Below are 25,531 nucleotides of genomic sequence, written 5' to 3' on the forward strand. Positions count from 1 at the left end.
TGGATGCAGTCTATCATAGTGCCATCCGTTTTGTCACCAAAGCACCTTATACCACCCACCACTGCGACTTGTATGCTCTAGTCGGCTGGCCCTCGCTACATATTCGTCGCCAGACCCACTGGCTCCAGGTCATCTACAAGTCCATGCTAGGTAAAGCTCCGCCTTATCTCAGTTCACTGGTCACGATGGCAACACCCATCCGTAGCACACGCTCCAGCAGGTGTATCTCACTGATCATCCCTAAAGCCAACACCTCATTTGGCCGCCTTTCGTTCCAGTACTCTGCTGCCTGTGACTGGAACGAACTGCAATAATCGCTGAAGTTGGAGACTTTTATCTCCCTCACCAACTTCAAACATCAGCTATCCGAGCAGCTAACCGATCGCTGCAGCTGTACATAGTCTATTGGTAAATAGCCCACCCATTTTCACCTACCTCATTCCCATACTGTTTTTATACTGTTTTTTTTTCATTTTTTATTTACTTTTCTGCTCTTTTGCACACCAATATCTCTACCTGTACATGACCATCTGATCATTTATCACCCCAGTGTTAATCTGCAAAATTGTATTATTTGCCTACCTCCTCATGCCTTTTGCACACATCGTATATAGACTGCCCATTTTTTTTCCTACTGTGTTATTGACTTGTTAATTGTTTATTCCATGTGTAACTCTGTGTTGTCTGTTCACACTGCTATGCTTTATCTTGGCCAGGTCGCAGTTGCAAATGAGAACTTGTTCTCAACTAGCCTACCTGGTTAAATAAAGGTGAAATAAAAAAATAAAATAAAATAAATAAATAAAAAAAGTCCCTGATTTCACCAGGCTTCCACCCCATTGTAGCTACTTTCTGCCATTGACTGCACCATGCTTACCGATTATGTCCCAAGTCTGGGCATCCTGGCCCAGAATTGGCACAGCTCATGGCTACTGGGTTGAGGTTGAATAACTTTTCCATAGATCTGGCAACCAATCTGGCATGGCAAGGCATGATTAGTATAGCCTGGGATCAGATGGTAAGATGGGTCATTGTTGGGTCATACCCTGGGTCATTGGGTCATTGGGTCATACCCTGGGTCATTGTTGTTTTCGGGGGTGCATTAATCCATGCATTTCATGGGTGGGCCTCCAGATAAGCCAAATCCCATGTTGTTTATCCCCATCCTCTATCATTCTCTATGGGACCTCCAGTTAAGTATAGGCCGTATTTGATATGAGAATGAGTCTCGGCACCACTGGGCAAAACAGCGACAAAGGCCTTGCAGACGAAGAGCCAGCATGAAGCCAGAGAACATGTCACTAGGAAAGAGGCCTGTAGAACTCATCAAGCTCTTTGTGAGTGTGTGAGCGAAGAGAGTGAGAGATGAAACCTTGAGAAGCTTCATGCAGAGAGAGGAGTTAGGCAAGCAGGCATGGAAACCCTACAGAACCACGGGAAGGAACGCAGGCAGAGCTTGAGAGAATGAGCTGGGTCCTTGGAATGCACTTTAACTGTGGCTACGTGGTACATGCTGTCAGTCATTAACCAACCTGAGTAGGACTGTGAGGTTCCTCCTGGGAGCCAGCCGACCAGACTCTGTGACATAGAGTCATGTGCTCTACGAACACCGAGGGGTCATTGAGGGGGGGGGGGGGCAGGTAGCCTAGTGGTTAGCGTTGGACTCGCAACCGAAAGGTTGCAAGATCGAATCCCTGATCTGACAAGGTAAAAATCTGTCGTTCTGCCCCTGAACAAGGCACTGTTCCTAGGCCATCATTGAAAATAAGAATTTGTTCTTAACTGACTTGCCTAGTTAAATAAAGGTAAAAAATAATTGAGAGGGAAAACCAGTCAAGTAAACAAACACAGGTTATCTTTGTTATGTTTGATCCCTTAGTCAGCGTTTCCACCTCTTTTATTTGAATGTGGAAAGAACATGGTTTTGTCCTGCTCCACTTCTCTTCACGGGTTCTTATTCTAAAAATACTTTTGTTACAAGAGTTATGGTGACTGTTGATAAGTTAGAGTAATAACCTCATGTCAATACAAAACAAAATTGCACTATTATTTCTTACTGTAAATAATGCCGTTAACATGACCCAGGTTATCACACAACCAACTAGTGTTGGATCTGTGACACCCACTTGTATAGGTCATATCGTCACTAATACTGCAGAGCTTTTCTACAAAGCAATATCAGTTCCCATTGGCTGTAGTGACCATAACAAGTGTTAACAAGGCATAACAAGGCATGGCCTAAAGTTATTCATAAGAGATCATTCAAAATGGTTTTTTCAGGACTATTTTGTTGAAGATGTAAAAAATGTACAGTACCTGTCAAACGTTTGGACAAGAGTGTGCAAAGCTGTCATCAAGGCGAAGGGTGGCTGCTTTGAAGAATCTCAAACAAAAAATATTTTGATTTGTTTTACACTTTTTTTGGTTACTACATGATTCCATGTGTGTTATTTCATAGTTTTGATGTCTTCACTATTATTCTACAATGTAGAAAATAGAAAAATTAAGAAAAGCCCTTGAATGAGTAAGTGTGTCCAAACTTTTGACTGGTACTGTATGTTGGTCTGATGTTTATGAGGAGAATCCAGATGCAGCACTTGGAGTATTTGGAAAATGATTCCTGCAACAGTTGACAAACATGCAGAGAATTGTTAAAGCCCCCTGGATTGATGATGAATTGCTAAATTGTATAGTTGAAAGAAATTATACAAAAGAGGTTTCAAACAAGTCAGGCAATTCAGCTGATTGGTTGACATACTGTCAATTGAGAAATGTTGTGAATACACCTTTTTTTAAATAAGAAATTATATTACATAAATAAGATAAATCATATAAAAAATGATGGAAAAAAATCATTTTTAGCACTGCAAATTATATTATGGTCAGAAAACCCAATTCCTCTTCATTGTTCATTGAAGTTGATGGGTCATTTATAACAAAACCTTTTGATATAGCCAATCATTTCAATGACAATTTCACTGGTAAAGTGGACAAACTGAGAAGTGAAATGACAACATTGAAGAGTGAACCATCATATTTGTGTATTGAAGATCTAATAATGAAAGAGAAGGATTGCTGTTTTGAATTTGGTCAAGTTTGTGTGGAAGAGGTGGAAAAACCATCAGTAATGATAATACACCAGGTATAGTCAACCTATATGGGAAACTATTGAGAATGGTAGCAGACTGTATTGCCACCCCTATTTGCCATGCTTTTAACGAAAGCAAAAATGAGTGTGTGTGTCAAGAGATGTGGAAGGAAGCTAAAGTAATTCCACTACCTAAAAATAGTAAAGCACCCTTTGCTGGCTCTAACAACCGACCAATCAGTTTGCTGCCTGTTTTTAGTAAACTGATGGAGAAAATTGTGTTTGAACAAATATAATGCTATTTTTCAAAGAACAAGATAACCACTGATTTTCAGCATGCATATAGGGAAGGGCACTCAAGATGTACTGCACTGACTCAGATGACTGATGATTGGCAAAAAAAAAATGGATAATAAGATGATAGTTTAAGATGTATTGTTAGATTTCAGTGCAGCTTTTTATGTTATTGATTATAATTTGTTATTGTAAAAACTCACTTGTTATGGCTTTATATCACCTGTCATCACATGGTTGGAGAGTAACTTATCGAATAGAACCCAGAGAGTGTTCTTCAATGGAAGCTTCTCTAACATCAGATATGTACAGTGTGGTATTCCTCAGGGCAGTTGTCTTGGGCCGTTACTCTTCTCTATTCTTACAAATGATTTGCCACTTGTCATACAAGAAGCTAAAATTACTATGTATGCCGATGATTGCACACTCTACACATCAGCACCTGAAGCCAGGGAGTTCACTGAGAATCTTACCAAGTAGTTAGTCAGTGTCGGTCAGTTATCATGGTCAAGTCATATTGACAAAGTTGTGAAGATGGGGAGAGGTATGTCTGTCACACCCTGATTTGTTTCACCTGTCCTTGTGATTGTCTCCACCCCCTCCAGGTGTCGCTTATTTTCGCTGGTGTATTTATCCCTGTGTTTCCTGTCTCTCTGTGCCAGTTCGTCTTGTATGTTTTTCAAGTCAACCAGGGTGTTTTCCCGTACTCCTGCTTCTATTCTCTTTTTGATAGTCCTCACGGTTATGACCCTGTTTCTGGGCTCCGTACCCTCCTGCCTGACAATTCTGCCTGCCCTGACCTCGAGACTGCCTGCCACTCTGTACCTCCTGGATTCTGAACTGGTTTTGACCTTTTGCCTGTCCACAACCATTTTCTTACCTATCTCTTTTGGATTGATTAATAAATATCAAAGACTCAAACCATCTGCATCCCGTGTCTGCATCTGGGTCTCGCCTTGTGCCCTTATAATGTATGTTACAAAAAGATGGTTCTGATCTTGTCCCATCTTGATTACTGTTCAGCAATATGGTCAGGTGCAGCAAAGAAAGACCTAGCTGTCACGTTCTGACCATAGTTCTTTTGTGTTTTCCTTGTTTTAGTATTGGTCAGGACGTGAGCTGGGTGGGCATTCTATGTTGTGTGTCTAGTTTGTCTATTTCTATGTTTGGCCTGATATGGTTCTCAATCAGAGGCAGGTGTTAGGCATTGTCTCTGATTGGGAACCATATTTAGGTAGCCTGTTTTGTGTTTTGGTTTTGTGGGTGGTTGTTCCCTGTCTTTGTGTTTTATGCACCAGATAGGGCTGTTTCGGTTTTGCCACGTTTATTGTTTTGTAGTTTGTTGATGTTAAGTGTCTCTTATTAAAGAACCATGAACTTCAACCACGCTGCGTTTTGGTCCTCCTCTCCTTCCCAGGAAGAAAGCCGTTACACTAGCAAAGTTGCAGCTGGCTCAAAACAAAGCAGCTCGTCTTGCCCTTAACTACACACACAGAACTAACAACAACAACATGCATGGTTAAGGGTTGAGAAGAAATTGAATTCTTCCCTTCTAGTCTTTTTATAAAACATTTGTGTGTTGAAAATGCCTAACCTCTTGTATAATCTATTTGCATACACTTCAAACAGACATACATACTCCAGCAGACACGCCACTATGAGTTTCTTCACTGTACCCAAACCAAACAGATTTAATGCGTTGTGCAGTTATGTATAGAGCTATGCCATCATGGAATGCTCTGCCACCAGAGGTTACTCAGGCAAAAAGCAAGTTTAGCTTTAAAAAACAGATAGAAAAACACATTTTCTCACAGTGCCTAATTTAACTTTACTATATATAAGAATCGGAATATGCGTATATGAATAGTGTGTAAATAGTATTTTAATTGTCTCTTAGTGTCTTTCTAATATATAACTCTTATTTAATTTTAATTTTATTGAATGTAATGTAATATCTTATGTCCTTGTCTATAACTGTGGTGAAATCCTCCTCTCTCTCTCTCTCTCTCTCTCCCTCCCTGCCCTCAGTTTGAAATAAGACTACAGATCATAGCAATGTTTGATGTAACCGTGGAGAATAATGTGCCAATACTGAAGGATGTGAGACTGTGCCCTATGTGGCGGAGGTTACACCTGTCTTCTCACATTATTATGCTCCCACATTCATTTTCATGTTTGTGACTGTAACAAGACATGGTTTGGTCTTTGATGTGAGGGGATTAGTGTTTGTGAGCCTCGACAGCCCTGGGACAGATTATATAGTACAGTAGGAGGTAAATTAACAACCACTTGGTCATACTCGCATGCAGTCATACACCACCATGCTTTTACCCTCCAATATGAAAACAAGCTTAGGTTAAAAATGCTATATCCTCCTACAACATGCGATATCCTCCTACAACATCCTCCTACAAGTATTTTTTTAACCTTTTACTTGGATTGCTCACAAAAAAATATATTGTCTCATACACTGGATTAGGTGCAGTGAAATGGGTTATTTTACAGGGTCAGCCGTCGTAGTACGGCGCCCCTGGAGCAAATTAGGGTTAAATGCCTTGCTCAAGTGCACATCGACAGACTGTTGTCGGCTCAGGTATTAGAACAGCGACCTTTTGTTTACTAGCCCAACCTCTAACCGCTAGGCTACCTGCCGCCAAACATGGTCTATTTTCTAGTTTCTTGGTAAGAGCTCTCACAAGCCCCCACAGCACTGTCATACACATCCAATATATGACATATAATCACATTTGAGTGGTCCCTTAGAGATTGACATTATACAAGTCTCTCTATGAAATAGCCTGGAATCTTTTGGCCAGCTGTGAATATATTACAGATAATGATGCAGAAATGGCTGCTGTGTCATGTTAATTGCGATGTGTGTGGTGCATAATCTGCTCATTTTGCGATGACACAAAGCAGTTAGTTGGTCTTTGGGGCTCGTGTTAATGTTCCTCATCATGTTCCATTAACATTGATGGAGCTGTGGAGGCCCTAAGAGGCGTTTCTTTGGGCGTAATCTAATGACTTTGGTAGGGACAGCGATTACAGAGAAAATACCATATTTTGATGCATATGTTAGAGCAGGGGTGTCAAACATCAACCGTTCCGCGGGAGGTTTGAGTAAAAACATGCACATTTCTCCCGGCTAGGAAATATTATGCATTTTAAGTATGGCCCTCCAGACCTTGGTGAAGACCGAATGCTGCCCGCTGGTCAAAATACATTTTGACACCCCTAGGCTAGAAGGACAGAGATCAAAAAGATACAGTTAGTCGGGAGAATGTTGAGGATTGTTGGGGAACTACATTGATACCATGTGATCCGTAACCTTTCTTTCTTACTTGATTGAATATCACCCATAACTCATTTTGGGTGGGTTCCCAGCCGATAACTTTTGTGTTGGCACTAGATGCTCTAGAATACTCCCATCGCATTAATCCACAGATGTGAGACATCCAATCATATTCAAGGAACACCTGAGTTTAACTGAAACCCTAGTGTGCACGACATGGAGACAGAAGCAAAAGCCCCAGGCCATAAATGATGTCAGCCGCAGAGCTGAAAGAAGAGGAGAATGGATGACTTCAGTCAGGAAATGCACTGATAGCCATTGAAGAGTAGGTCGCTACAGATGGAAACTCCCCTGTTTGGGTTAGGACATGTGTAATGTATACACTCACCTTGTTGGTTGGGACTTGATCATCAAGGCCTGCAGCTTTTATTAGGGTCAGTAGTTGTCATGATCACTGTCTTCATGTGAGATGGGAGGATTAGACAGAGAGGGGGGGGTGAGATGTCTCTTCTTAAGAATATCTCTTCTTAGCAATATCATGTAACCTAAACACACAGGTAAACCTAAACGCACATGTAAACCTAAACGCACATGTAAACCTAAATGCACATGTAAACCTAAACGCACATGTAAAACCTAAACGCACATGTAAAACCTAAATAAACCTAAACGCACATGCACATGTAAACCTAAATGTAAACCTAAACGCACAAACACACAGGTAAACCTAAACGCACATGTAAACCTAAACGCACATGTAAACCTAAACGCACATGTAAACCTAAACGCACATGTAAACCTAAATGCACATGTAAACCTAAACGCACATGTAAACCTAAACGCACATGTAAACCTAAATGCACATGTAAACCTAAATGCACATGTAAACCTAAACGCACATGTAAACCTAAATGCACATGTAAACCTAAATGCACATGTAAACCTAAATGCACATGTAAACCTAAATGCACATGTAAACCTAAATGCACATGTAAAACCTAAACGCACATGTAAACCTAAACACACGTGTAACCTAGATGTGCTGTTGACGTCAATGCATGATTTGCCACAAATATCTGAGTTAGAATTTGTCCCTTCCAGAATACATTTACAGAGCCTGACCACTATGACAGATCACATCATTGTGTACTGTATTATCTTTCTTTAACACATTAAACAGGTATATTTCCCGTTATGGAAACACTGTAGGTGTGGAACGACCCACACGTGTACTTTTGCTTTCAGCTGCAGAGAATGATAGTGTTAACCAGTGAATGAAATATCCTACATGAAAGCGGTTTGGCACAACATTCCTCTCGTTGTGACCATTTGTCAACAGAGGTTTTACACCTTCATGGTATTCACTCAAACTATTTTTACATGGACTATTTTTACATGCATTTTGTCCTCATACATCAATATTAGTTCTGATCATTTCCACATGAGCAAAATTATAAAATATCCAGATACATTTAGCCTTTATTTAACTAGGCAAGTCAGTTAAGAACAAATTCTTATTTTCAATCACGGCCTAGGAACAGTGGGTTAACCGCCTTGTTCAGGGGCAGAAAAACAGATTTTTACCTTGTCAGCTCGGGGATTTGAGCTTGTAAACTTTCGTTTACTAGTCCAACACTCTAACCACTAGACTACCTGCTGCCCCAATTAATAGTCCCTATGGATTATGATATTGATTCAAGATGATTATTTGAGTGATGTTCTGTTTTCCATGTATGTTTTAGAGGAAGTGGAAACGGTGGCTGTTGCCCTGACACTCAGAGGTGCCAAAGACCCAGTTCCCTGTATTTCTTCTCCCTCTGAAGTACCCCAAACTAGAATGTATTCAACAGAGAGTCACCCTGTGGTTTTGTCTCACAGACTTTCTCTCACTTCCTTCACGTTTTTGGCCCTTAATGTCCTCTTGACTTTCCCTGCTGTGATATTTCACCAGGTCCTCCCTCACATTGACATTAAGGTTGTGCCTTCTGTCACAGCCCAAACCTCCTTTCCTCCCCCAGACTATTTCCACTTGATCTGACAACGGATGCTATACTAATGGAGGCGCGATAAACTGTGAAAGCATGTCGTTGTTGTTCCTGACCTGTACTGTTTTTAACTTGTTAACCACAGGGCATTGCAGATATGAGTGGACCCCTAATGGCATTTCATTTTTTGTTGTTGCAATTTACAGATATTTTTATATTTTCACTCCTCTTTCTCAATTCAATTCAGTTCAATTCAAGGGGCTTCATTGGCATGGGAAACATATGTTAACATTGCCAAAGCAAGTGAAGTCTCTCTCTCCCTCTCACTCTCACCGGCTGTTGTGAGGTCGTCACCCAGCTCTGGGGTGAAACAGGATCAGCCACAGATCTCCTGGTGTGCTGCCAGCGCCAGCCAGGGACCACACACAATTCCCAGGGGGCCGAGGGTGAAAACTTTGAGGTTTTATGCACCATTGAATCTGACATGATTTCTTTTTCCATTCGCTTTCATCCAATACGTAAGTGTGGACTGTATTTGTGGAATCGTTCTCAATGTATAAATCTTCAATTTATAAGGTTCTTGTATTTTGCGAGGCGAAACTGATGCATTCAGAGAAAATATCTGTTGTTTGTACTGACATGGCTTTTGTCAGTCATGAAGCAGCCCTGCAGACACACACACACACACACACACACACACACACACACACACACACACACACACACAAACACACACAAACACACACACCCATTCACTAGCCGGTCCATGTTTGACCATGAATGAATAGTTCTCTACACTCACTGACTGCTGGGGTTATTCCTGGCCAGCGCAGCAGTGTGTGTTTCTATCACATGGCCGGTCGGCTAGCTGAGCTTTCTGTTACCATTTTAAACTGGGCTGTGGTTGTGAATCACCCTGGGTTGGCTGGGCTGACCAACATAACACTTAGCTGTGGTAGGTCAGGATTCACTCCTCCTGCACCCTCCGTTTAGTTCACTTTAGTTTAGTCACCACCATATGGCAAAAATACTCTACAGCCTACTACACCGTGACCGCGCTCCCCACTGACTGGCTGGCTAGCATGGATGCCTTCCTGCTGGTAGCCATGAGAAATACCTGCCCAGGCCCTCTGAGGGAGAGGGTTTACTACGGCACATTTAACTGGAGTCACTGACCTTGCCGTGGACTAGAGAGAGACATGATACTTTTCTGTAAAGTTGTCTGAGGTATGCATTGCATGAGTCATGGTTATGGTGGATGCTGAAGTAGCGAACAAGGTGAAATTGAGTATTGATAGTGAGTGGCCAGGGATGGAAGCCACTGTATCATGTCAGCGTCTAGATGGGAGTAGATTGTAACTTACACCACTACTACTACTGTGACTCACTCACTCACTCCACACACACACACACACACACACACACACACTCTTTTTCCTTCTCTCTCGCTGGCTCTTTCTCTCTACTCTGTAGTTAAATCATGAACTACTCAAAAAGGATGATCTCTATTCTTCATGATGTATACATTTCACATGACGTATGCTCTTACTTAGTCCATTTGAAATGAATCAGTCCCTTAAATTGAACAGGCTGGCCGTGCACAGGTCGTCTCGCCCTTCAGTTGCCTCTCGAGTAACCCTTAAATATGCCGTTATCTTGTCTGCAGGGCCAGTGGAGAGCTCGTTTGCAGTAAATTCAATTTCACTTGACAATTCCAGGGTGACTTATAGCAGTAAAGAAGATTGAGAGTTGCACTAACAGTGTTAGGAATGACCTCAGAAGACATATATCATGGGTTACACTGACCTTCTGAAAGTGAGACATCCTAACCCTGATTCTGGAACAAAGAGGTATTGTTAAACACAGATGATGTGACTAGTGTATTTCCGGCCCAGCAGCTCTGGGCAAGGGCCCTGGTAATGTACTCCGTTGCCCAGATCCTTTTGCGTTCTTAATGTCACTCGTTTAATGTCTCATGCAACCTAATGGCCCTATTGTTTACTGATTATGTCTTGGAAGAAAATAAGTCAAACATTGTGCTATTGATTTCAGATGTAGCCGTCGAGCTGGGTCTCACATAAAACCCACTCTCAAACCCTCCTTTTCTTATTCTCTCACACACACCCCCAACGAGCGCACACACACACACACACACACACACACACACACACACACACACACACACACACACACAAACACATGCAGACACATTTTCGTGAGTTGAAAATAAGACATAATCAGGGCAGGGAGAAGACAGGAGGGAGGAAAGTAGGGCATAACAGTTGTCAGGGGTGTATAGTGTACCACCACTATCGGCCCTCAAGTGGGGAGCCCTGAATTATTACTGTTTGTTAATTAATATTTCTCTGCCAGCCCAGAGGAAGACTGTGGCCCCGCTCTCTGTGCTCTGTGATAAATAATTTACGTTTGTTTGCTGATAATCTCGATCAGATCTGCCGATGGCCACAAGGGGTGTGTTTTCTCTCTCACTCAGGGGGCAGCCTTAGATGTGTGGCTGTTTGATGGACACAGATAGGTTGAATATAGGCTAGCCTCACTTTTAACTATCATGTTATAATATTGCTCACTAAATTACTCTACGTTTCCGTGCGTTCCCTGTGGAAATTCCACGTCGAAAAATGTATAATAGAGCATTTATTTTCAGTGACTCACCTGGATATGTCACTACTTCCGCCGAAGTTGGTCCCTCTCCTTGTTTGGGTGGCGTTCGGCGGTCGACGTCACCGGCTTTCCAGTCACCATCGATCCATGTTTCATTTTCGTTTTGTTTTGTCTTCATTGTACACACCTGGTTTCCATTCCATAATCAGTGTTCCTTATTTAACCCTCTGGCTTCCCCTTTTGTTTTGAGCGTGATTGTCGTTGTCAAGTGGTTTCATTTGTGTGCTCTGGATATTTATGATTATCCTTGTTGGAACATTGCTTATATTGAGTAAAGCTCAGAGTTTTACTCATACCTGTGTCCTGCGCCTGACTCCGCCTTATCCATTCACCTAGAATGTTGACAGGATAATATTTTTACATTGTGATTATTATTTTTTTGTATTAATTTTGGAGGGGAATTGTTACTATGGGAGTTGATGTGGGTCTACGTGGCTTTCCTTCAGTGGTGGAAAAAGTACCCAACTGTCATACTTGAGTAAAAGTAAAGATACCTTAATGGAAAATGACTCAAGTGAAAGTAAAAGTATATTTTTATTTGGTTTAAAATATACTTAAGTATCAGAAGTAAAAGTTCAATCATTTAAAATTCCTTATATTAAGCAAACCAGATGGCACCATTTTCTTGTTATTTTATTTACAGAAAGCCAGGGGCACACTCCAACACTCTGACATCATTTACAAACAGCCAGGGACACACTCCAACACTCAGACATAATTTACAAACAGCCAGGGACACACTCCAACACTCAGACATCATTTACAAACAGCCAGGGGTACACTCCAACACTCAGACATCATTTACAAACCAAGCATATATGTTTAGTTAGTCCACCAGATCAGAGGCAGTAGGAATGACCAGGGATGTTCGGTTGATAAGTGTGTGAATTTGACTATTTTCCTGTCCTGCTTAACATTCAAAATGTAATGAGTACTTTTGGCTGTCAAGGAAAATGTATGGAGTAAAAAGTACAATATTTTATTCAGGAATGTAGTGAAGTAAAAGTAAAAGTAGGCAAAAATATAAACAAGTACAGATACCCCCCAAAAAATACTTAAGTAGTACTTTAAAGTATTTTTACTTAAGTACTTTACACCGCTGCTTTCCTTTGAGTTGAGCTTCTTAGGTTTTATCACAGCTGTGCTATCTAGTGCTGATCTTGTTCATTTGCACCGCAGCCAGAGACAGTGTGGCCCAGAAGAGCTGTTCAATATTTAATTGTTGTCACTAATACAGATTCACAAGTCATCTACAAAGGGGAATGGGGGGGGTTTGTTAATGTGTTTGTTTATTGCCTTTGTAATGTCACCCCCCCAACAAACACACACACACACACACACACACACACACACACACACACACACACACACACACACACACATACAGTTCCTCACTTGGCTGATAGTCATTGCTCATATACAGGTGTAATAGTGTAGCCTAGCATCAGTTGATTATCTCTCTCATCATCTGAGAGACTGATTCTCTCGTCCTCTATATCGGCCTACTGTGCTCTAAAATAACGACTGGTGTTTAGTTTATGTCTGTTTTTGCCTATACAACGTCTTGGTACACTGTATCCTATTGCAGTATAGTTGCCTACAGACAAACCAAGGCAAAGTCGTAATAGATTTATACTTTGAGTACCCATCCTCAGTTCACACCCTATAAGAAGAAGTAGGTGAGGAGGAGGGATAAGAAGGAGGGGGTGAGGAGGAGGGGGTTAGAAGGAGGGGGTAAGAAGAAGGGGGTGAGGAGGAGGGGTGAGGAGGAGGATACACTCTACTCCCTTGGCACTCATCAAGTATTAACAGTTGGACTCCCAGAAGCCTGGAGTAATGATTATACAGTTTACAGCTTGTGAGATTATCGCTGCCTGTCTGTCTATAAGCTGTCTGTCTGGCAGACAAACATGATGTTTAAATATATCACCCACACACAGCAGGCAACATGATGAAACAATCTGCAACCGCTTGTTTACAGAAACATACTATTTAAAAAAAAATCTGGTGTTTGTAGTGAGTTAAGGAATTTGACAGCCAAGAGCAAGTGTCATGAATAACAATGATAGCTAGTCTAATTTACAAAGGTATGGTATGGAGTTTGTTAGTCTAATTTACAAAGGTATGGTATGGGAGTTTGTTAGTATAATTTACAAAGGTATGGCATGGAGTTTGTTAGTCTAATTAACAAAGGTATGGCATGGAGTTTGTTAGTATAATTTACAAAGGTATGGCATGGAGTTTGTTAGTATAATTTACAAAGGTATGGCATGGAGTTTGTTAGTCTAATTTACAAAGGTATGGCATGGAGTTTGTTAGTATAATTTACAAAGGTATGGCATGGAGTTTGTTAGTCTAATTTACAAAGGTATGGCATGGAGTTTGTTAGTCTAATTTGGAGTTTGTTAGTCAATTTACAAAGGTATGGCATGGAGTTTGTTAGTCTAATTTACAAAGGTATGGCATGGAGTTTGTTAGTCTAATTAACAAAGGTATGGCATGGAGTTTGTTAGTATAATTTACAAAGGTATGGCATGGAGTTTGTTAGTCTAATTAACAAAGGTATGGCATGGAGTTTGTTAGTATAATTTACAAAGGTATGGCATGGAGTTTGTTAGTCTAATTAACAAAGGTATGGCATGGAGTTTGTTAGTCTAATTAACAAAGGTATGGCATGGAGTTTGTTAGCCTAATTAACAAAGGTATGGCATGGAGTTTGTTAGTCTAATTTACAAAGGTATGGCATGGAGTTTGTTAGTCTAATTTACAAAGGTATGGCATGGAGTTTGTTAGTCTAATTTACAAAGGTATGGCATGGAGTTTGTTCGTCTAATTTACAAAGGTATGGCATGGAGTTTGTTCGTCTAATTTACAAAGGTATGGCATGGAGTTTGTTCGTCTAATTTACAAAGGTATGTCATGGAGTTTGTTCGTCTAATTTACAAAGGTATGGCATGGAGTTTGTTAGTATAATTTACAAAGGTATGGCATGGAGTTTGTTCGTCTAATTTACAAAGGTATGGCATGGAGTTTGTTCGTCTAATTTACAAAGGTATGGCATGGAGTTTGTTCGTCTAATTTACAAAGGTATGGCATGGAGTTTGTTAGTATAATTTACAAAGGTATGGCATGGAGTTTGTTCGTCTAATTTACAAAGGTATTGTGAAGGTACATTGACATCGGTGTGTTACAATTTCTTTTCCTGTGGCTGATTTGTGGTTTGTCCCCCACATTTCAAACTGATACAGAGACATTAGTTATGTTCTGCTGCTGGCCTGTTTGGCTCACAGAGAGGAACTTGAGACTAGAGCAGTCAATCTGTTCAATCAATTTCTGATTCTTTTCAATCAAGATTCTGATGAATGGAATAAGGTGTATTACTGTAGTCATACTGAACAAAACTGCACTAGAGAAATACACTAGAAGTTCAATGTTGACCAGGAGAAAACACACCAGTGCTAAAAATGTATCTTCTGCAATAACTAAACTATTATGAGGAGAGGAACACCAAAGTGGCTTATTAATAGTATTTGCAAGCATCGCCGTTTCTTTATTGAGATACAAAGAGGCCTACAGTCTGATCCTCCTCCTCTTATGATGATGATGATGATGATGTGAGCCTTCTCTCCCATAGTCCTTTGATTTAGATTGTGTTAGGGTCTCTTTTGGTTATAAAGGAAACCTGATGGCGAATAGAAGATTTATAGTTCTGAGATGATTCCACCTGGAGTCTGTTCCTCTGCTGCAGGCCCCTGGCTCCAGGCTCTGCACATTATAACACTATGACTCAGCAGAAAGAAAGCCCTCCAAGCCTGATGAGTCCATACACACACACGAATGTGCACAAACACACGCACAAATACACACATGCACAAACAAAACACACACACACACACATACAGTGGGGCAAAAAACTATTTAGTCAGCCACCAATTTTTAAGTGCGTGGAGCCCCAGATCGAGGGAGATTATCAGTGCTCTTGTATGTCTTCCATTTCCTAATAATTGCTCCCACAGTTGATTTCTTCAAACCAAGCTGCTTACATATTGCAGATTCAGTCTTCCCAGCCTGGTGCAGGTCTACAATTTTGTTTCTGGTGTTCTTTGACAGCTCTTTGGTCTTGGCCAGAGTGGCGTTTGGAGTGTGACTGTTTGAGGTTGTGGACAGGTGTCTTTTATACTGATAACAAGTTCAAACAGGTGCCATTAATACAGGTAACGAGTGGAGGACAGAGGAGCCTCTTAAAGAGGAAGTTACAGGTCTGTGAGAGCCACAAATCTTGCTTGTTTGTAGGTGACCAAATACTTATTTTCCACCATAATTTGCAAATAAATTCATTAAAAATCCTACAATGTGATTTTCTGGATTTTCTTTCTCATTTTGTCTGTCATAGTTGAAGTGTACCTATCTTACACTTTTTAAGTGGGAGAACTTGCACAATTGGTGGCTGACTAAATACTTTCTGCCCCACTGTACACACACACACACACACAACCACAGGTGCACACACTCCTGGGCTCAGACAGACAGACTGCAGCCTCAGCTGTCTGTACTGTAGGCTACAGGAGATTTAAGTGCGACAGTGTTGAGGTGAGCACAGTGCAAGGCTTTGCATTGCACCTCTTTAAATCAATGTGGAACCATTTTGAGTGGCACAGACTAAGATTTCCTGCACATACGTAATATATTTATTTTCAATACTTTTATTGTCACATTGAATGATTTCCAATGTGCTCTAAACAAACAGCTCGTTTACAGCCCTGATCTCTAATGTCATCGTTGTCCTTTCCTAGGTATCAGCACACAATAAGATAATGCTGTTTGTGCAGTAGACTAGTAATCTCACAAGCCTGCTTACAAATCTCCATGAACGTCTGAGCTATGAATGTGGGTCAAGAGAGACTGGTACAGAGACTACATCTGTATCCTATTAGGATGTACCAGAGGATGTGTGTCAAGCTGCCTTGAAGAGGTGTTGAATCTTGGATTCTCTGTTGAAGCTATTGGCGGAGAGGTGATAGAGAGATGTTTGAGGTTTGTCATTCCTGTGGTATGTCCCCTGTCAATTTTGTGTGCGAGTGCATGCACGTGGACAGGTATGTACACGTATGGAGGAGAGAGAGAACATTTATTTTCTCCATATAAAAAAAATGGCATTTCTACAACCTCCAAGTAATTGGGTCCTTTTCATCCTTGGCGTCCATTGACTGTGCATCCAACCAATGTCTTGTCTCTGTGTGTGTGTGTTTATTCTGCAGGGTGTGAGCGGAATGTCTCTGGATGAGGGGGCCCACTCCGGGTCCAGGGAGACGCCCATGTACGTGTATGAGTCGACAGTGCACTGTGCCAACGTGCTGCTGAGTCTGGAGGACCAACGGCGGCTGAACATCCTGTGTGATGTGACGGTGGTGGTGGAGGGGACAGAGATCAGGGCCCACAGGGCCGTCCTGGCAGCCAGCAGCAGATACTTCCTACAGGTGCTGCTGGGACACACACAACCTGAGCAGGAGCCAATCATCAGCCTGTCTGACAAGGTGAGTAACGACCAATGATGCACATGTATATATACAGTGGGGAGAACAAGTATTTGATACACTGATGATTTTGCAGGTTTTCCTACTTACAAAGCATGTAGAGGTCTGTATTTTTTTTTATCATAGGTACTCTTCAACTGTGAGAGACGGAATCTAAAACAAAAATCCAGAAAATCACATTGTATGATCTTTAAGTAATTAATTTACATTTTATTGCATGACATAAGTATTTGATTACCTACCAACCAGTAAGAATTCCGGCTCTCACAGACCTGTTAGTTTTTCTTTAAGAAGCCCTCCTGTTCTCCACTCATTACCTGTATTAACTGCACCTGTTTGAACTCGTTACCTGTATAAAAGACACCTGTCCACACACTCAATCAAACAGACTCCAACCTCTCCACAATGACCAAGACCAGAGACCGTGTAAGGACATCAGGGATACAATTGTAGACCTGCACAAGGCTGGGATGGGCTACAGGACAATAGGCAAGCGGCTTGGTGAGAAGGCAACAACTGTTGGTACTATTATAAAAAAATGGAAGAAGTTCAAGATGACGGTCAATCACCCTCGGTCTGGTGCTCCATGCAAGATCTCACCTCGTGGGGCATCAATGATCATGAGGAAGGTGAGGGATCAGCCCAGAACTACACGGCAGGACCTGGTCAATGACCTGAAGAGAGCTGGGACCACAGTCTCAAAGAAAACCATTAGTAACACACTACGCCATCATGGATTAAAATCCGGCAGCGCACGCAAGGTCCCCCTGCTCAAGCCAGCGCGTGGCCAGGCCCGTCTGAAGTTTGCCAATGGCTATCTGGATGATCCAGAGGAGGAATGGGAGAAGGTCATGTGGTCTGATGAGACAAAAATACAACTTTCTGGTCTAAACTCCACTAGCCGTGTTTGGAGGAAGAAGAAGGGTGAGTTCAACCCCAAGAACACCATCCCAACCGTGAAGCATGGAGGTGGAAACATCATTCTTTGGGGATGCTTTTCTGCAAAGGGGACAGGACGACTGCACCGTATTGAGAGGAGGATGGATGGGGCCATGTATCGCGAGATCTTGGCCAACAACCTCCTTCCCTCAGTAAGAGCATTGAAGATGGGTCGTGGCTGGGTCTTCCAGCATGACAACGACCCGAAACACACAGCCAGGGCAACTAAGGAGTGGCTCCGAAAGAAGCATCTCAAGGTCCTGGAGTGGCCTAGCCAGTCTCCAGACCCGAACCCAATAGAAAATCTTTGGAGGGAGCTGAAAGTCCATATTGCCCAGCGACAGCCCCGAAACCTGAAGGATCTGGAGAAGGTCTGTATGGAAGAGTGGGCCAAAATCCCTGCTGCAGTGTGTGCAAACCTGGTCAAGAACTACAGGAAACGTATGATATCTGTAATTGCAAACAAAGGTTTCTGTACCAAATATTAAGTTCTGCTTTTCTGATGTATCAAATACTTATGTCAATAAAATGCAAATTATTACTTACAAATCATACAATGTGACTTTCTGGATTTTTGTTTTAGATTCCGTCTCTCACAGTTGAAGTGTACCTATGATAAAAATTACAGACCTGCTTTGTAAAGTAGGAAAACCTGCAAAATCGTCAGTGTATCAAATACTTCTTCTCCCCACTGTATGTATGTATACGGTAACACCCTGAGAAAGCATTAATTACCTGACTTGACAGACTTTAGGCTCCCCTCGGCATGGCCATTTTATTACTGTTATGTTGCTATATTATAACAGCCCTTCCATTACATTCAGAGACATGTCCTAGTTTGGTAAATTGGGCGTGTCAGTCAGAGAGAGAAGGAGAGAGAATCTAGACTTTTATTGAGTCTCAAAATTCACTCTCTTTTGTGTTCATGTGTCTGTATGAGAGAGAGAGAGATTCTCTCCTACATGTCTAGAGGTAGACTACAAACAATGTATGCAGGACAGAATTAGGTCAATGTCCATTAATAATAAAAACAGAAAAAAAGAGCAATTCAGTTTTGGAAACGTCTAAAATAGTGACATCCAAGCCCTGCAATATTGAGCTGAGCAAAAAAAAAATCCCCCCATCCAGCTGGTCCTGGGGATGAGTTCACAAACCTGTTCTTCTAACACACTGAACACACTGAAGCCCAATCAATCAGAATAACAACCAAATTACAACACAGTCAAACAAAACTACACTACCTATTGGGAAACACAAGCACAAAGCAAAATGCAGTGCTATCTGTCCCTAAATGGACAGCACACCATGGCAAACTATTTGACCTGGGTTTCTGTACAAAACATTAGAAAAGCCTTGACAAAGTACAGGCTTAGTTAGCACAGTCTTGCCATTGAGAAGGGTAGACACAGGAAAACCTGTCTCCCTATAGAGGAAAGGTTGTGCAACCACTGCACCACAGCAGAACCCGAGACAGAGCTGCCTTTCATGATAAAATGTTTAAAAAATATATATATAAACAATTAGAGCAATTTCCCCAAATGTGAAACTTGTAATGCGTCTGTGTGTAGCTGGTGTAGATGAGTCAGGCGCAGGACAGCAGATATGAGTAATGTATGCAATTTTACTCAACAATAATCACAATACACGTCAATAAATCCAAGACCACAAATACGGACCGCAATACAATAAACAATCACTCACAAACAAACATGGGGGAACAGAGGGTTAAATAATGAACAAGTAATGTCAAGACCCGGTTATGAATTCAGGTCTCCGGTGTGAGAAACAGTCACTTAGCAAACTGAGCCACTAATAGTCAGCAGAACCCAGAAGATGAGGCAGACACAACAGTACTTGAGACGGTGTTTTAATAAAGTAAAAAGGAAAGTTCTTCAGACAAAAATATAAATCCACAACGTCAAAAGTAATTCCAAGAGAACAAAGGTAATCCTCCAAGTCAAAAAGGTAAATCCACAAGGTGGCAGGTACAGCAGAAAAAAAGCCTCAAAAGATAATCAAAAATAAATAAACGAGAACAAAAACAGAGTACCACAAGAGAGTCCAACTGGAGCAACAAATGTTCACAGCATCGCTGGGGCTGGGTGCCAACATTCAAACACAGAGCAAAGAACTGAGGAAAACTAAGGGTTTAAATACAATCAAGGGAAACGAGGCACAGGTGCAAATAATAACTGGGAACAAGGGAAAACAACCCCCCCCCCCCCCCCCCCTTGACGCGCGGCCGACACCGACCTCGGGGATGACCCAGAGGACGAGGCACAGGGCGATCCGGATGGAGACGGTGGAACTCCCGCAGCAACGAAGGGTCCAAGACTTCCTCCACCGGCACACAGCATCTCTCCTCCAGACCATACCCCTCCCACTCCACGGGGTACTGAAGGCCCCTCGCCCAACGCCTCGAGTTCAGGATGGCTCGAACAGCATACGCCGGGGCCCCCTCGATGTCCAGAGGGGAGAAGGAACCTCCCGAACCTCAGACTCCTGGAGTGGACCAACCACCACCGGCCTGAGGAGAGACACATGGAACGAGGGATTAATACGGTAATCTGGGGGAAGCTGTAACCTGTAGCAAACCTCGTTCAGTCTCCTCAGGACTTTAAATGGCCCCACAAACCGCGGACCCAGCTTCCGGCAGGGCAAGCTGAGGGGCAGGTTTCGGGTCGAGAGCCAGACCCGGTCCCCTGGTGCGAACACCGGGGCCTCACTGCGGTGGCAGGCGGCGTTCGCCTTCTGCCGCCTCATGGCCCATTGCAGGTGCACATGGGCGGCGTCCCAGGTCTCCTCCGAGCGCTTAAACCATTAGTCTACCTCAGGAGCCTCGATCTGGCTCTGATGCCAAGGTGCCAGAACTGGCTGATACCCCAGTACGCACTGGAAGGGGGAGAGGTTAGTGGAGGAGTGGTGGAGTGAGTTTTGGGCCAACTCTGCCCAGGGGATGAACGCCACCCACTCCCCCGGCCGGTCCTGGCAATATGACTGCAGAAACCTACCCACATCCTGGTTTACTCTCTCCACCTGCCCGTTACTCTCAGGGTGAAAACCTGAGGTGAGGCTGACCGAGACCCCCAGACGTTCCATGAACGCCCTCCAGAACCTGGACGTGAACTGGGGACCCCGATCAGATACTATGTTCCTCAGGCACCCCGTAGTGCCGGAAGATGTGAGTGAACAGAGTCTCCGCAGTCTGTAGGCCCTAGGGAGACCGGGCAAAGGGAGGAGACGGCAGGACTTAGAAAACCGATCCACAACGACCAGGATCGTGGTGTTGCCCTGTGAGGGAGGAAGATCCGTCAGGAAGTCCACCGACAGGTGCGACCACGGCCGTTGTGGAACGGTTAGGGTTTGTAACTTCCCTCTGGGCAGGTGCCTGGGAGCCTTGCAGTGGGTACACACCGAGCAGGAGGAAACATAAACCCTCACGTCCTTGGCCAAGGTGGACTACCAGTACTTCCCACTAAAACAGCGCACTGTCCGACCGATGCCCGAATGACCAGAGGAGGGTGACGTGTGGGCCCAGTAGATCAACCGGTCACGGACAGCAGACGGAACGTACAGACGCCCAGCTGGACACTGTAGAGGAGTGGGCTCTGTACGTAACGCCCACTCGATGTCCGCATCCAGCTCCCACACTACCGGTGCCACCAGGCAAGAGGCCGGGAGTATGGGAGTGTGGTCCATGGACCGCTCCTCTGTGTTATACAGCCGGGACAGTGCGTCTACCTTAGCATTCTGGGAACCTGGTCGGTAGGACAGGGTGAACACAAAACAGGTAAAAAACATGGCCCACCTTGCCTGGCGAGTGTTCAGTCTCCTCGCCGCCCGGATGTGCTCCAGATTGCGGTGGTCAGTCCACATGTGAAAAGGGTGTCTCGCCCCCTCAAGCCAATGTCTCCACGCCTTCAGAGCCTTGACGACAGCCAACAGCTCCCGGTCCCCCACATCATAGTTTTGCTCCGCCGGGCTGAGCTTCTTCGAAAAGAATGCACAGGGGCGGAGCTTCGGTGGCGTACCCGATTGCTGAGAGAGCATGGCTCCTATCCCAACATCGGACGCGTCCACCTCCATTATGAACGCCAAAGAGGGATCCGGGTGGGCCAGTACGGGAGCCGAGGTAAACAGAGCCCTCAGGTGACCAAAGGCCCTGTCCGCCTCAGCCGACCACTGCAGTCGCACCGGTCCCCCCTTCAGCAGTGACGTAATGGGAGCTGCTACCTGACCAAAACCCCGGATAAACCTCCGGTAGTAGTTAGAAAACTCTAGAAACCACTGCACTTCCTTTACCGTGGAGGGAGTCGGCCAATTACGCAAGACTGAAATGTGGTCACTCTCCATCTCCACCCCTGACGTGGAAATGCGGCACCCTAGGAAGGAGATGGACTGTTGGAAAAACAGACATTTCTCAGCCTTGACGTACAGGTCATGCTCCAACAGTCAACCAAGCACCCTGCATACTAGGGACACATGCTCGGCTCGTGTAGCGGAGTATATCAGAATGTCGGCGATATACACCACTACACCCTGCCCTGCAGGTCCCGGAGAATCTCATCAACAAGGCCTGGAAGACTGATGGAGCATTCATCAACCCGTACGGCATGACGAGGTACTCATAGTGCCCTGAGGTGGTACTAAATCCCGCCTTCCACTCGTCCCCCTCACGGATACGCGCCAGGCAGCGGGTAGCTGTACCTCACAGTGATCTGATTGATACCTCTATAGTCAATACACGGGCACAGACCTCCATCCTTCTTCTTCACAAAAAATAAACTCGAGGAGGCAGGTGAAATGGAGGGCCGAATGTATCCCTGTCCCAGGGATTCGGAGACATATGTTTCCATAGCCGCCGTCTCCTCCTGTGACAGAGGATACACGTGACTCCTGGGAAGTGCAGCGTCTACCAGGAGATTTATCGCACAATCCCCCATCGATGAGGTGGTCATTTAGTCGCCCTCTTCTTACAGAAGGCGAGAGCCAAATCGGCATATTCTGAGGGGATGTGCACGGTGGAGACGAGGTCTGGACTCTCCACCGTAGTCGCACCGATGGAAACCCCTACACACCTCCCTGAGCACTTTCGTGACCACCCCTTGAGAGCCCTGTTGCCACGAAATAGTGGGGTCATGACAGGCCAACCAGGGTAGGCCCTGCTCCGCGGGAAACGCAGGAGAATCAATAAGGAAGAGACTGATTCTCTCCTTGTGACCCTCCTGCGTAACCATGTCAAGTGGAGCGGTGGCCTCCCTAATCAGCCCTGACCCTAATGGTCGACTACCTAGGGCGTGCACAGGGAAGGGCATATCCACAGGAACAATGGGGATCCCTAAACTATCGGGAAATGAACGGTCAATAAAATTCCCAGCTGCGCCTGAATCTACGAGCACCTTATGCTGGGAATGCGGGGAAAACTCAGGAAATGTAATAAACATATACATGGGAGCAACAGGGGGCTCTGGGTGAGCCTGGTGCCGACCCACCTGGGGTGACACGATAGTGCTCTGCCTGTTGCCTCGACTCCCTGAGGGACCCCTCCAGCACCAACCAGCAGTGTGCCCTCTGCGGCCACAGATGGTGCAGGGAATGGCCCCTCCTCCGGTTGCCCTAATCACACCACCTCCCAGCTCCATGGGCGTCGGAGCGGAGTTGCTGGGGAATGGAACTGACAGGCCCCGATCCGGGGGGAACGTACCATGCTGCGATTTGGTCCAATCCTTGCGACTCCTCGCCAGAAGAAGAGGACGAGCGTTACAAATAATCACAATACACGTCAATAAATCCAAGGCTACAAATAATGAACAAGTAATTGGGGAATTGAAACCAGGTGTGTAAGACAAAGACAAGGACAAAATGAAAAGTGGATCAGTGATGGCTAGAAGGCCGGTGACGTCGACCGCAGAACGCCGCCCGAACAAGGAGAGGGACCGACTTCGGCGGAAGTCGTGACAAAACCCTAATTCAAGGTTTCAGACCTTTGATGAGAATAGGCTACCCATCCTGTTGGGGGAGGAATCAGAGAGCTGTGGGTTGGCAGTGCACTAGATTGCTGCCTACCATAAGATGAGTGACAGTGTCTGACAGACCAACCAACCTGCATGTTCTCTATGCCATTATTATTGTCTATTGAATGGTTATTTTTACTCTTGATTATTATTTTTAATGATAAAGTTGAAAATCTTTAGTATTATTATTATTTTAATTATGTTAATATTGTCAATTAATAACTTACATGAAATTTCCAAAGTACGCTTTTGCAATATGTACATTGTTATGTCATGTCAATAAAACAATTTTACATTGAAAGCAATTTGAATTGAATTGAAATTGAGAGAGTGAGAGAGAAAAAGAGAGAGAGGGAGAAAGAGGGGATAAGAGGGAGGGAGGCGGCCGGGTAGCTTGCTCAGTTGTCACACTTTAGCATTCCTTTGCTTGTGTGTTGGCAGGATTCCTGATAACCCTGTGGGAATTTCTAGATTCAGTGATACATTATATTTCTGCCTCTGTAACTAATCGTGGGCAAAACAGCCCCGGCCCACATTCCACTGCCTCCATTAGCATGTAAAGTCCTAGATCTGTCAATGTGATTAATACTGTATGTCTCTTTGACTCTACCTCATACAGTAATCACTATCAACGACTTTATATGTCAAAATCCATCCTCTAATGACTAGAAAGCATTGCTTATTTTCTCTCTTCTCTTTCTCTACAGACATCCCCTCTCTCCTTCTACCGGTCTCTTTGTAGTGTGGAATTTCTCTTTCTCACTCACACAAATTTTATGTCTATCCATCCTCTCGCTTGCCTCCTTTTTGCTTTGTAGTATATCTCGCAATCTCTTCCACTCTCTCTCTCTCTTTCTCTCCATTTTCTCTCTCATTCTGTTTTCCCTTTCTCTCCCTGTCCTCATTAGAAGGGCTGGTACAGTAGTAACATTAAAAAGGCTTGTCTGTGTTCATAAAGACAATCTTCTGGTGTGTTCATAAAGACATGCTTCTGGTGTGTTCATAAAGACATGCTTCTGTGTGTGTTCATAAAGACATGCTTCTGTGTGTTCATAAAGACAATCTTCTGGTGTGTTCATAAAGACATGCTTCTGTGTGTTCATAAAGACATGCTTCTGGTGTGTTCATAAAGACATGCTTCTGGTGTGTTCATAAAGACATGCTTCTGTGTGTTCATAAAGACAATCTTCTGGTGTGTTCATAAAGACATGCTTCTGGTGTGTTCATAAAGACATGCTTCTGTGTGTGTTCATAAAGACATGCTTCTGTGTGTGTTCATAAAGACAATCTTCTGGTGTGTTCATAAAGACATGCTTCTGGTGTGTTCATAAAGACAGGCTTCTGTGTGTGTTCATAAAGACATGCTTCTGTGTGTTCATAAAGACATGCTTCTGTGTGTGTTCATAAAGACATGCTTCTGTGTGTTCATAAAGACATGCTTCTGGTGTGTTCATAAAGACATGCTTCTGCAGGCACATGAGGCAGCTGCTGACGCTAGCTGAAAATAGACCCTCAGAACACTCAGCACTCTAACGGCACTCTACCTCCCCCCCAGCCCCCAACACACACACACACAAACACACACACAGGCAAGCACGCACTGCGCACACTAACACACACACACACAGACACGCACACACTGCACTCACACACACACACATACACCAGGCCTGCTGGCTATCAGCTACTAAGAGAGAGAACAG

General features: G+C 43.8%; 1 protein-coding gene across 3 annotated transcripts in view; it reads left to right on the forward strand.

Moving 5' to 3' along the window:
* The window catches only part of LOC115125176 (transcription regulator protein BACH2-like), a 74,573-nt gene that overhangs the window by 41,482 nt on the left and 7,560 nt on the right, over nt 1–25,531 (forward strand). For all 3 annotated transcript variants that reach the window (XM_065004277.1, XM_065004278.1, XM_065004279.1), the window contains one exon: nt 16,600–16,875. In XM_065004277.1, the coding sequence (XP_064860349.1) occupies nt 16,600–16,875 (276 nt within the window). The remainder of the gene's footprint in view (nt 1–16,599; nt 16,876–25,531) is intronic.

Source organism: Oncorhynchus nerka, linkage group LG18, assembly GCF_034236695.1.
Source record: "Oncorhynchus nerka isolate Pitt River linkage group LG18, Oner_Uvic_2.0, whole genome shotgun sequence".
In the NCBI taxonomy this organism is placed as follows: domain Eukaryota; kingdom Metazoa; phylum Chordata; class Actinopteri; order Salmoniformes; family Salmonidae; genus Oncorhynchus; species Oncorhynchus nerka.